Source organism: Molothrus aeneus, chromosome 3 (assembly GCF_037042795.1).
Source record: "Molothrus aeneus isolate 106 chromosome 3, BPBGC_Maene_1.0, whole genome shotgun sequence".
NCBI lineage: Eukaryota > Metazoa > Chordata > Aves > Passeriformes > Icteridae > Molothrus > Molothrus aeneus.
Window position 1 is genome coordinate 70,404,938 of NC_089648.1, and position 12,327 is coordinate 70,417,264.

At 43.3% G+C, this 12,327-nt stretch overlaps 1 protein-coding gene across 1 annotated transcript in view; it reads right to left on the reverse strand.

Annotated features, from left to right (window-relative positions):
* The window catches only part of MFSD2B (MFSD2 lysolipid transporter B, sphingolipid), a 37,361-nt gene extending 26,465 nt beyond the window's left edge, over positions 1-10,896 (reverse strand). Inside the window, exons 1-3 of the mRNA XM_066545833.1 lie at positions 10,840-10,896; positions 5,470-5,586; positions 1,274-1,398 (exon numbers count right to left, since the gene is read on the reverse strand). Of these exons, the coding sequence (XP_066401930.1) occupies positions 1,274-1,398; positions 5,470-5,586; positions 10,840-10,881 (284 nt within the window). The 5' untranslated portion in view covers positions 10,882-10,896. The remainder of the gene's footprint in view (positions 1-1,273; positions 1,399-5,469; positions 5,587-10,839) is intronic.
* Between the last annotated feature and the right edge of the window lie 1,431 nt (positions 10,897-12,327).

Below are 12,327 nucleotides of genomic sequence, written 5' to 3' on the forward strand. Positions count from 1 at the left end.
AATCTTGAAAAGAGAAACAGCAGTAAACTCCTCTTTTCCCATGAGTCTTGACAAAAAGCTTAACTTCAACCTGAAGACCCTGTCTACTGGGCCAAGAGCAGTTGATCTCAGCATTTTTCCAATGAGTACTTGCCTTCTCTATTTTGTCAGATATAAGCTGCTAATGGACAAGTTTCTGTAGCCATAAAACTGCATAACAGCAAAAGAACCAGCTAAAAACTGTGTTCATTTTCCCTGAAATTTCAACTTCCTTGCTCAGGACACATTTAGTCTTAGATTTTTGTTGTAAATCAAGTTTGTGGGTTATATCAATTAAAATTTTGAAATTAATTTAAAATAGATCCATATAATGTATGAGATAAAATGATGAAAGACTCCCTATTTCACAAAGTCATCAATCTCCCCTTGGCTTCCAAAATACTAAAAACCAACAAACACATGCCCTGTGGCATAGGTGAGTTCCTCTAGCACGGCTCAATCTTTTCCAATTTTTCTTGCTTCACATTTGTCAATCTCATTCCTATATGGCCAACATTCATTGCTCCAACCTCTCCTTGGAGCACATGGACAGCACATGCACGCAGGTAAGATGTCACAGCAAAACATCACACACTTCCTTCACAAAAATCCAAAACCTTGCAGCATCTTGTGACTCATGAGAGTCTTACATGACTCATTGTAAGAGTCATGGTGGTTTTTTAATGAACTTTTCTGACTATGAGATGTAAGAGAAGCAGGACTCTGATGAGTGCCACTCCCACAGTGCCATGGCAGTGCTGGCTGCTGGGCCCTTTGGTGCCATGGTGTCACATCTATTCCACACCCATGCACACATCTGTTCTACAGCTGTGCATGCATCCTTCCCTGAACTGAAAGGCCTGGGCAGGAGCTCCTGGAAGGCTGATTGTGAGATGTGAAGGCACTGTAGGACATAAGTAGAAATAAGTTCCAACTTTCTGAAAGAGTGAAGTCAAACAAAACAAATCTAGACAAAGATGAAAATTCAACCACAGATTTAAGAAAGTTTTAGACCTCAGCTTCCAGTTTTGCTAAAAATAGTCTCTTGGCTTAATTGTTTGCATCTCCAGTGATAAAACATCTCTTCTGTGTTTTCATGTGTGAACAAGCTAAAGATGACATGGCAATTTTTAATTTTTATTTTATATATGTGGAATGAAAACAATCCCTGAGACTAATTCAGTGATGTGGCTATATGATCACAACACTCAATATTCACATATATATGTAAATATATGTACACATTTGTACTTACCAAGGCATGAGCCGGCCAATTTTTGTCCATCTACTTTTGCTAATAAAAAAGCCAGCAACAGGATCGGTAACTGCACCTGAGGCTTTGCCAATGAACAGCACCAAAGAGGCATGAAATGGAGTAATCTGAAAGTAGACAGAATACAGTAAACAAGAGCCATTGTTTCACAATACAATGAAACAGCATAAAGCAACTTTCCAGAAAAAAACACCTCAGTGTTTTAAAGAATAATGATCATTTACAAAACACGTCTGCTGCTATCATAGAAATTCCTATTGGTTACCCATAGCAAACAAATGAGACATTGAGATTGGTGTTGTGAATTAAAGGATCAGAAGGGAAAAATGCAAGGACGGAAACATCCAGAATGTCTTTGGGATGAGGAAAATGAAGCAGTCAAATAGCAAAGTCTTTGTTTTAGTCATACAATCTGACAGAGTCCTTCTGTAATTACCCTCTTGCTTTCCCCCCCCACATCTCCATCTCCCCATATCGTTATCTTGACCTGATCTAAAAAAATGGTAGAGGGGGTTGTTTACATGCAGCAATGTTTTTTCCTCTCCTGAGATCACAAGGCTACCAACTGGTGGCATGGGGCTGAGGAAGAGGTTGTTGCACAACAGACTTTATCCACCTGGGACTGAGCAGTGACAAGTGAATTGCATAAGGCACATCTGCTCAAATCAAAGTTGCCAGCACTTGTCCATCACATATTACTTCAAAAATGTTAATGGATTACAAAAGAACAAAATGGCCAAGTAGGAAAACCTCTGAAATTAACCCAAGTGGACCATGCGTTAGTGCCTATATAGAAATGCAGTTTATCCTAGGCAAGGCAGTTATTTTTTATCTGTACACAGCTTAGGAATTCCCATCACACAATGGTTAAAAAAGGTGGGTTCTCTTCCCCGTGTTCAGTTCACGTCACTGCAATTATAGTCCTAAAAAAAAATGTCATTGAAACCTATATAAATGTGAATGTTCCTCCCATCAATTATTGAGAGAAGCTGCTGAAAGAGTCTCTGTGGCTTAAACAGCAAGAGCAGACAAGGTCCCTTCATCTCTGTGCTTCAACATATCAGTGCTCCAAAGGCCTGGAAAACACAGCTGATGCAACACCAAGCTTGAGCAGGTACCCCCTGCTTTCCTGCAAAGGATGTTGTCTCCCAGGCAGCAGCACCAGGAATGCAGCTGGTGCAGGTGCCCGGCCTGCAGAATTTGCTGTAAGTGTTCTCTCAGAGGTGAAAGAAGGAAGCAGTGATCTCTGAATGTCCTGGATGACCAGCACAAAAAGCAGGTGCTACAGACTTCCAACATCACACCCATTACATTTTAACCCAAATTAGGTGAAATTGCAGTGGCAGCCAATGTTCCTGTCACCACCAGCTCCAAGACACACACTCCACCCCAGAGAGTCTGTGAACGGGGAAGGATTGGGAATGGCAGTGTCCAGCAGATAACAACAGTGGCTCTCCATTCCACTGCTGCGTGGTGGGATGGAGCTGGGATGAGCACAGGACTGTGTCCCACCTTCTTGTTGATCCACCTTAGCTGGCCTGTGCCCTCCCACAGCCACCAAAGGGTGGCAAGCAGCCCACAAGCCCTGAGACAAACTCCCTGTGGGGGCTGCACCAGGACTGTCCACAGGCCACTACTGCTCCTCAAGAGACAGGGCAGCCAAAATAAGCACAAAATAGCAGTCAGAAAGATACAGGGGTTGAAATACTGCAGTTATGAGGGGGACAAGAACAAAAAACTACAAATTAGGTGTGTTCCAGATTTGTATTTTGTTCGGACATTTTGTGAAAGAAAGCTTTGAGGAAAAAGCAAAACCTCTTTCATGTTAGAAGTGGAATGTGTATGGTCACCCTGACTTTGTCATTGATATGGGCTTATACATCCCTTGGGTGCATTTTCTTATCTCCTAAATCTAGACAGTGTCTGTCAGCATCAATGCCAGAAACTTCTCAGTGTTAATAAAATACAAGATAAAATATGCTAACTTCACCCATCTCAAAAGGAATAAAGACCAGGATCCTTTAATCAGAGAATTTTTGTGTCCTCTACAAATTTGTCTCAAGGATCCCATGTGGTTTGGAGTTCCATTTATGTCTATAGTCTACACAGGTAACTTAGGTGGAACAAGGAATTCAAATTGAAAAACTGGAAGTTACAGAAAATTAATAGAAAATACAATTTTCTTAGAAAAGATCCAGATTATGCATGAAAGATTACACTTGGTGACTTTTACATTCTCTCAAGTAGCTAAAACAATTCTGCTCTCTAAGTGGGCAAGAAATAAATCCAGGCAGTGACTATATAATTACATTCTTTCCCCTGAAAATGTATGGGAAAGAGCACAGGATTTCAGACCTATTTATCAGGCCTTGAAATAAATCTTGTCCCTGCAGGACTACTACAAAGAACAAATTAAACCACCAGGGAACAAATAATTAAGCCCCTTAATGAAAGTGTAAGTATATCACCACCAACATTAAGCAAAATTATTTGGTTTCAGTAGAAGCTTGTTAATAAAATAATTATTTTGTTGTAACTTTTTTAGCTAGTGCCCAAAGATGCATGGATGGGATCCCAGCTTTCTGGACACTGCACACAAACACAGGAAGGATCAGTCCATTGCTTCCAGAATTTTCAGTCTCTGTGACAAGCAAAGAATGGGGAAATTGCCATACTTCTAAGCACCCTGGGGAAATGGTGTTAGAAGCTTTCTAATTTAGTTCCTGCTTCATCATCTCCAATGGTTTGCACTGCCATCCTTCATGTCAGTGTGCAACAGCTTTAGTTAGAGCTGTTCCAACTCCCTGCTGTACCCCCAAGCTCCTTTTTCCACCTCCAGCTCCTCAGATTCCACACCATCCACTCGACATCTTGGGCACTGCTGTCCAAAACTGGCTCCTTTTCTACATCTACATCTTCTACATCTACATCTTTGATCAAAACAATGCACTCAAGATGATCTCAGCTGTACAGCACACTTTACTGTGTTGAAAATTTTATCAAGTTACAAGTCAGCTTTTAATACCAGACTTTTACAGGAAAACCATAAAACCAAACTTCTGGACACCTCCAATAACAATATCATGTCTTTAGACGGCAAATGGGTAATGATATCTGACCCAGAACATCCTGGTTTTTCCAGCCAATAGGAACAGTCATCAGTGCTGAAGTCCCACGTGTAGTTTCACAGCTGTTCACACAGTCCTTGCAATTTGACCTCAGCTTCCTAAAATCCTTTTTTCTATCCTAGTACCTTGTCCTAGTTACCATGCATGCATACAAGAAAATACAGAACAGTAAAAATTGCTTATGGATTGATTTTCTTTGTGACTCTGCTGTTCTGAAATCTAGCTGGAGCAGCTGAAAGTCAGATGAATGGGATGACTCCTAATGCTTTGTTTCACCAGGTCTGCTTCTGCACCAGAGAGCAACTGGAAGCAAAGAACCTTCAGGAAGGATAACTCAGCTTTATTTGCCACAAAATTACCTTAGACAAACAAAATAAAAATTGTGTGAAATTATCACAGAATCACTGGGTTGGAAGAGACCTTTAAGATCATAGAGTCCAACCCAGCCCTAACACCTCAACTATACCATAGCCCTAAGTGCCACATCCAGTCTTTTTTTAAAAAGGGAGGGGTTTAAAGACCTCTGACACCTCCCCAGGCAGACCATTCCAGAACTTTATCACTCTTTCCATAAAAACCTTTTTCCTAATATCCAACCTATATTTCCTGTGGCACAGCTTAAGATTGTGGTGGCTACTGGTTGCAACTGGAGTGATTTTTAACCTAAACCAATTGAACAAAACTTCAGCATCACGCTGTTAATGTTTTCATATGTCTCCTATCTTACACTCTTCGACTCCTGACACTGAATTTTGAGAACTGATTTTCCTTGTGTCTGCAAGTGTGTGAGCCCTACAGCACCCAAAGTTCTAATAATGATCCCAAACTAAAAATGAACAACAGACATCTCAAGACAGAAAGAAAACTAGAGGGAAAAAAATTAATTCTGGACAAGTTTATGCAGTTTCCAGGATGCTGGACAGCTAGAGGCAATGACAATGAGACAATTTAAAATATTTATTAACTAATTCCTCTTTTATCATTCCAGGGACATGGCTGACAATATCAGAGTGAAGTTTACAGTCTGAAAATGTTTCTTGTGCTACTTACATGGGCTATGTCTAGCAGGTAGATCTGCAGGAAGAAGGAAGCAGCACTCCCTGCCACTTGGTTTGGGGCCCCTCCTATGGCGTAGCAGATCTTGCTGCACATCGAGAGCCTGTGGCCCTGGGTGAGAGGAAGCAGAACAAACCATGAGTAAACCAAGGTGCACAAGTCAAAAGCTACACAAGTGATAAGGTTAAGGTCTATAGTTAACACCACTTTAATGTATTTGCTTCACAGCTCTTCCACTAATAAATCTGTATGCCCTCAACCCCTATCAACAACAAGCATTTGGGTGCTCGTTACTTTGATTTTTAATGGGTTTGTTCTCTAATTCAGCCCCTGAAAACAGATTACAATGTTCCTAAAAGTGAGTTGTGATGACCCTCAGGTTTACCTACCTTCCTCTCACAAGCTATTAAAAGGAAACAAGCAAGAAGCAGCAGAGAAGTGCTATACTATTATTTACTATTATTTGAGTTTAGTTTTGTCTTTGAATGCTTAATTCATATTTTAAAGGTTGAAAACTTGTACCTTAAAAAAATATTTCTTTTATTAACCTTTCAGATAATAATTGATAAATACACTCATACCACAGTAATTAAACATCATTCACAGAAAGTTCCACAGACCTAACAGATCTCAAACATTTGTGCTTTGTTTCTTCCTTTGTCACAAAATGCTGGTGTGACACTGGCAAAATCACTTGACTTTGCATATCTTCCTTTTGACCTGACTTTTCTATATCTTTGTGAAAATTGGCATCATATGGTAAGTAATTTTGGGCCCAAGATTTTTTTAGAAAATCACTCCAAGTGTATTTAAAACATTCTGCAAAACTGTGCTCTCTCATTTGTCATTTGATGTTTGAAAAGTACCATAAACATGCAAGAATATTCTCAAATACAATAGGTAAATAAGATAAATGTTGAAAATAAGGGTACACACCAGTAATTAAAATACAAAAATTGTACAGTTTCTAATAGAGATTCTTATGAAGAACATAGGGCTTTTTCCCCAACAGTAGAAGCCCAGGATACTGGAAAGCCCTTTAAAAAATGTAAGATTTAATTTTATGCCATAAAATTCAAAATGAAGAAAGAAAATGACTCTTTGTTAATCTGTATTCCTTTCAGAGGGACAACACATCAAATCAAATTTTTAACTTTGAAGCTTTCAGTCTCTTTTTAAAATTTTCTGCCAACAGGAGCCAAGAAACATGAAGAGGAGCCGCAATATTATTCCTGGGTCTGTCTTCTCTCTGAACTGACTACACAAGCCCTTAATTCTTATGTTAGATTGGCATAAAGATAGAGATATGGAAATGAAATCCACCACAATGATATTCTGACACATTACCTAATTTCTGAACATTTTTAAATTTAATAACCTATCATCTTTACTCTGTAACATTTTTGAGAAGTTTTAGATTTCTAGGCAATGCCTTTCATCATCTAAACATTTCCCTTTGAACTGTTTTATCAGAGTGGGTGTGAACAAACAAGCACAAGTATCAGCACTCCTTCCTTTCTGTGTTTTCCCAGAAAAAGACGGGGTGGGATCCCATTACTACACCCAAGGAAAGTGGACACTGTCAGGGCATGAACTGCAACATGTTATCACCACAGCAGGCCTCACTTTACACTGCATTGGCAATTTTCTTATTTGCAGGGGAAAAAAAAAGTGATAAACAGTCACAAAGCAGACTTCATAGTAACAATTATACAATTTAATTTGATAAGAGATTGCAAACAAAACAAACAGACTATTTTGCTGTATTTGCTGTCCAAAGTAACTCTTCATTTTCCATACATAAGTACTAATAAATATGAGCTTTACTAGACTTGTGGGCCCACACAACTTGCTTGACTCATTCCCATGCCCTTGAGCTTTGCTCCAGGGGCTGTGTACTTTAAAACTTTGTCTCATTTTTTATTTTTTAGGCATTCCCTTTTTTTAGTTTTATTTTTTAGTCATTAAATTACTTTAAAAATTTGGTTTCCCTCGATACTTTCCCTCCTGATCTCCAAGCATTGGCAAGATGACTTTCACCTGAAATCAAGAGATATAAACCACTGCTATGCAAATCCTGTGTCCTATTGCAACCTCAAAAACTGAAAAACCTTTTAGATCTGTGGTGCTGCCTTCACACTCACTTTCACTAGTAATTTTCATAGACTCACAGAATGGTTTGAGTTGGAGAGGACTTCTGAAGATCATCCAATCCAACCCCTCTGCTATAGGCAGGGACACCTTCCTTGCTCTGACCCCATCCAACCTGGCTTTGAACGCTTCAAGGGATGGGGCAGCCACAGCTTCTCTGGTCAAGCTGTGCCAGGTTCACAACACCTTCATAGTGAAACATTTCATTCTTACATGCTTCTTTTACTTTGAAACCATTGCCCCTTGTCCTTTCAATAGCTAAGGCTGTGGTAAAAGAGAAAAAGCAAATGCCTCTATAGAACATACATGATCAAAATGTTTTTAGAAGAATGTGAAGTTCTCATGAAGTAATCTAATTAAAGCTGTGGTACACAAAATGGTCAACCAAAATCTAAACTTACAGGCTGCAGGTGGTACTCCTGTCTTTACAGCAGTTTCATGGTTAGAAAATTGACAATCTTAGTACATATTTTTTGAAGTCTCACTGCAATTCCACACACACCCAGAATGCTGCTCAACTACTCTCTGAACCGTGCTCCCAGATCTCCTTGAAGCAAAGTTAATACTTTGGTCACAGCAGTAGTTAAGTTTTAATTAAATTTTGGTTATGAATGTTATTTTCAGAATAAAACAAGCTGTCAGATAGAAATGGCATACAGAGGTGTCCTGTCTGGTCACCCACAGAAACACAGGGAATCTGCAGTTCATGAGCCCCCTGGAAGGTAAGTTACATCCTGATCACTGTTCCATACCTGTTTTCCTTTTATTTTGCCTAATTGCTTTTGGAACTTGTTTGTACATTAAGACATAAACACCACAGCAGTTCTGCATGGCAATGACATGTACTGTGAAAGGAAATGCCACTGTCACTGCAGATCTGCTACCTGCTAATTTCATTGAGAGTCTCTGAGCTTCTAGCTGCTGAGAAGCAATCCCTCAGACTCTACATTCTGGAGTGTCTTTCAAAAAGAAGCAGCCCATAGTAGATTTTTGCCTCTCCATGTTGAATTCATATGATGATGACCACATTCTCTGCCTCAGTACCCAATGGAAAGTGGTAAAATGAAGGTAGGACCCTGCACCAGTAAAGCTGACACATTTCCTTCTCTCTAACTTCCTACAATTAAGGGCACACAAAATGCATATGGCAGCTGTCTGCTACAGGATCTACAGCAGATGGTAGCTGTCTGTTACAGGATCTAGAGCAGCAAGTCCCCCAGCCTTGGTTGGGTTTGCATGATACTGCTCACAGATGCTGACAGCAGCAGCTTAACGCTGAGCAGGGCAGAGCTCTGGCTATCAGCAGCTGGCAGGGCTTTCCTCCAAGGGCTGGGTGTCCCTGCTGCATTGCTTCCTCAAAAAAACACAAATGCCTTATTCCTGTGAAATCCAGTAAAAGCTTCTTCATCTGTGCAGGTTTGTCAGCAAGCTGAAAGTACTCCCCAAATCATTAGAGACAGAAATGCATAGGTCAAATCAGGAATGAAACATAAAAGTACTATCAAAATTTTTTTGAGACCCCTGTGGCCTAATTGAACATCAACATCAAATTGCTTCTACAAGCTTTAGGAGAAATGTGAGATGATGGCATGAGAGGAAAGAGGACAGAAGGTCAAAGAAAGTTACCATTTTTTTGTTCTCAGATTAACTTGAAAATTTCTCACTTATACACGCTCCCATCATATCAAATTTAATTGTGTTCCAAGGCAAACCAAGAAAGCATAATAGCTGAGAGATTTGATTTTGCTCCTTAAATAGAAAGCTTAAACGTTGTTATGGAAAATTAATGCTTCTCCTACACTGTAGTTCCTTTATTTTTAATTCTCTTGTAAGTTAAAACCATACTTGTAAATTTTCCCTTCCCCAACAGAACAGAAATTGAATACAATATTTATAGCAGAACATCTTATTTCTACAGAAAGTGTTTCAGCTCATTGAAAACAACTCAGCAACTGTGTTACAGGGACAGGGAGCAGCCGCAGAGTTTTGTCCTGAGCTATTCGTTATCAGTGGAGTCCAGAACTGAACCAACAAGTAATTTAAAAGCAGTAAGAACAGAGAGCGAAACCTGTGACTCAAAGATAAATGCTAGTCTAGGTTTATCTGAGAAACAATGAAATGTAGCTAGCGAGGAGCAGCTTTTGAGTCAGCTTTTCTCTCAACGTGGAATTAACACTGGTCATGTTTCTGTTCTATGAGTGACCAAACAACTGCCTCTTGAAAGCACGAGTGTGGCAGCCATGGGTTGCATCCCAGGTCCCTCACAGCAAGCATCTTGAGGACTGGTTTCAGGTTAGTTAGTGACATCAGCCCGCCCTTGAGTGGAAGAAAACAGGAGCAGGGCTTGTGTGCAGACACCTAGGAAAGGGTGTATGAGTAAGGTGGGATACAGTGGTGCTTTCTCAGGATATTCTTTCAGCTCCTGGCAATGCAGCTCTGTGGAACTCCATGAGACAAAGATGGTGCATCTGTGCAGCATGAGACAGACTTATGCCATGAATTCACCCAGATGCTTTCCAAACACAAAAACTCAAGCCCGAACGGGACGTGCCAGGTGTCTGAAGAGCTCCGTGGGCTGAATGCCCCCAACATGCTGTGGAAGGCTTCCTCATCCACTCCGTTTGGAAGCTGCCCCTCCCCAGTTTCACCTCAAGAAGCCATGGAGTGGGGCAGTCCTCGCTCACCCTCACCTGCCTGCCGCTCCTCCCGCGGCGAGCAGCGAGTCTGGGCAGGCAGCGTGGGATACCCTCGCTCACATCCCAACACACCCCTGAAAATTGGGAGTTTCTGAGGCTCCGGGGGATCCAACACACCTGCCTCCCGCATCCCACCTGCCTCTGTCCGGGAGGCAGCCCTGGAGGGGACAGAGGTGGGAAGCGAAGGCGCTTTTCCCTGGCACCGCAGCGGCCAGCGAGCGAATCCCGTGCGGGGCATTCCAGGGAAAGCGCCGGGGTCGTGGCGCTGCCCGGCGGGCGCAGGGGCGGCGAGAAGGGTCCAGGAGCTATTCCAGGCACTGGCTGGGGCCGCGCACGAAGCCCCGCACAGACCCGGGCGGCCTCAGAGCGTCCGGGCTGACCCGGCCCCACCGAGTGCCCGCGACCCGCCCGCGATGGAAGCGGAACGCCGGCGTGGCGGGACCCTGCTCTCGCCCAGGGCTGTGTCCGAGGGGCTCCCCAACACCCCGACCGCCGCCCTGCCCCTCGCAGCCCCTACCTCCTGCTCGCCCGCCGGGGTGTCCCTCGCAGCCCCCGCCATGGCACCGCGGCCATCCCACCCCGAGCGACACCTGCGCGCCCGGGGCGGGGCGGGGAGCGGAGCCCAGGGACAGCGGGCGGTGTCCTCGCCGCCCTCTCCCAGCGCCCAGGAGGGGCGAAGGCGTCGGCGCTGCCCTCACGGCCCGGGACGGGGATCCCCCGCCCCGCCGAGCCCCCACAGCCCGCGCCCTCGGTCCCTCCGCGGGGAGAGGAGCGGGGCAGCTCCCGGCGGTCACAGCTCCACAGCTCAAGGGGCTCAAGGACGGGGAACGGGGGTGGAGGGGGCCGGGGCTGTTTTCATCCAGCCCCAAAACGCCTCCTCTGCCCCTTGAAGAGATGCGCAGGTTCCCGACGTGCAGGGATGCAGAACCACGCCGGACAGAACGCTGTCATCACACAGCAGCCGCCCTGGAGCTGGGACACTGCGGGGACAGAGGCTCCTAATTCTGCCCTTAGGGTGGATAGAGGTGGCCAGGAGCTGCCCAGGGAGGCGGTGGAGGCACCGGCCCTGGAGCTGTTGAAGGAAAAGACTGGATGCGGCTCTCGGTGCCATGGTCCGGTTGACAAGGTGGTGATCAGCCCAAAGTCGGACGCGATGATCTCAGAGATCTTTTGCAACCTCATTGATTCTATGATTCTGCTGCCCCCGAGCCAACACTCTTATCTAGGATACACCAGTTCACCACCACCCTGCCCCTGGGAAAGTGCTCTTGCACGCATTCCCTGCATCAGAGGAAATACAAATTGCATTTTGAAGTATGAATCCTTTCAACAGTGAGGTAGCCTAAGAGAAGAGGGTTTAACGAAGCCAACAGGACTTGTGACTTGCTTGTCTTGGGGAGATGATGACTAATCAATCTCTACACCCAGGGCTTTTTGGTGCGACTGATTCGAAGGGCTCTGCTCCTGACAGGGGCACCTGGTGGGTACTGGGCAGGCACTGCAAACCATGCCATGAAGTACTGACTAAAATCCTGTGCAGCCTCGTTTGGTAAGAATAATTACAGCATATTTGCCAAATTCTGAACAGGATATGAAAGGATTTTCTAAAAACCAGACCTTTAACAAAAAAACTGAGATTGTGGCCCTAACACACCTTATTGAAAACTCTCTGAAGGGGGTCTCTAGAGGCTGATGCCAGATGAGGTTCAAAACAGAGACAGACTGGCCAGTACCAAGCTAAATATAAGGTATGCATCTAACATTCAAATTCAACATTTAGGTTGTTTTGTCTTTACACACTGTCTTCATAACACATTAAACACTTTCTTCCTGCATTTGCATGTTTCTTCATAAAGGGAAAACTACAGAAAACATTTCCTTTTGCTCTTCTTCTCTTGGCTGTTTCAGTTTTAATGTAAAATATCTTCAGGCAAGGCTTTACTCAAAATAGCAAAAGCTTGTGAAGAAACAATGAATAACTGATGGTATTTGTGTGTTTCACAAA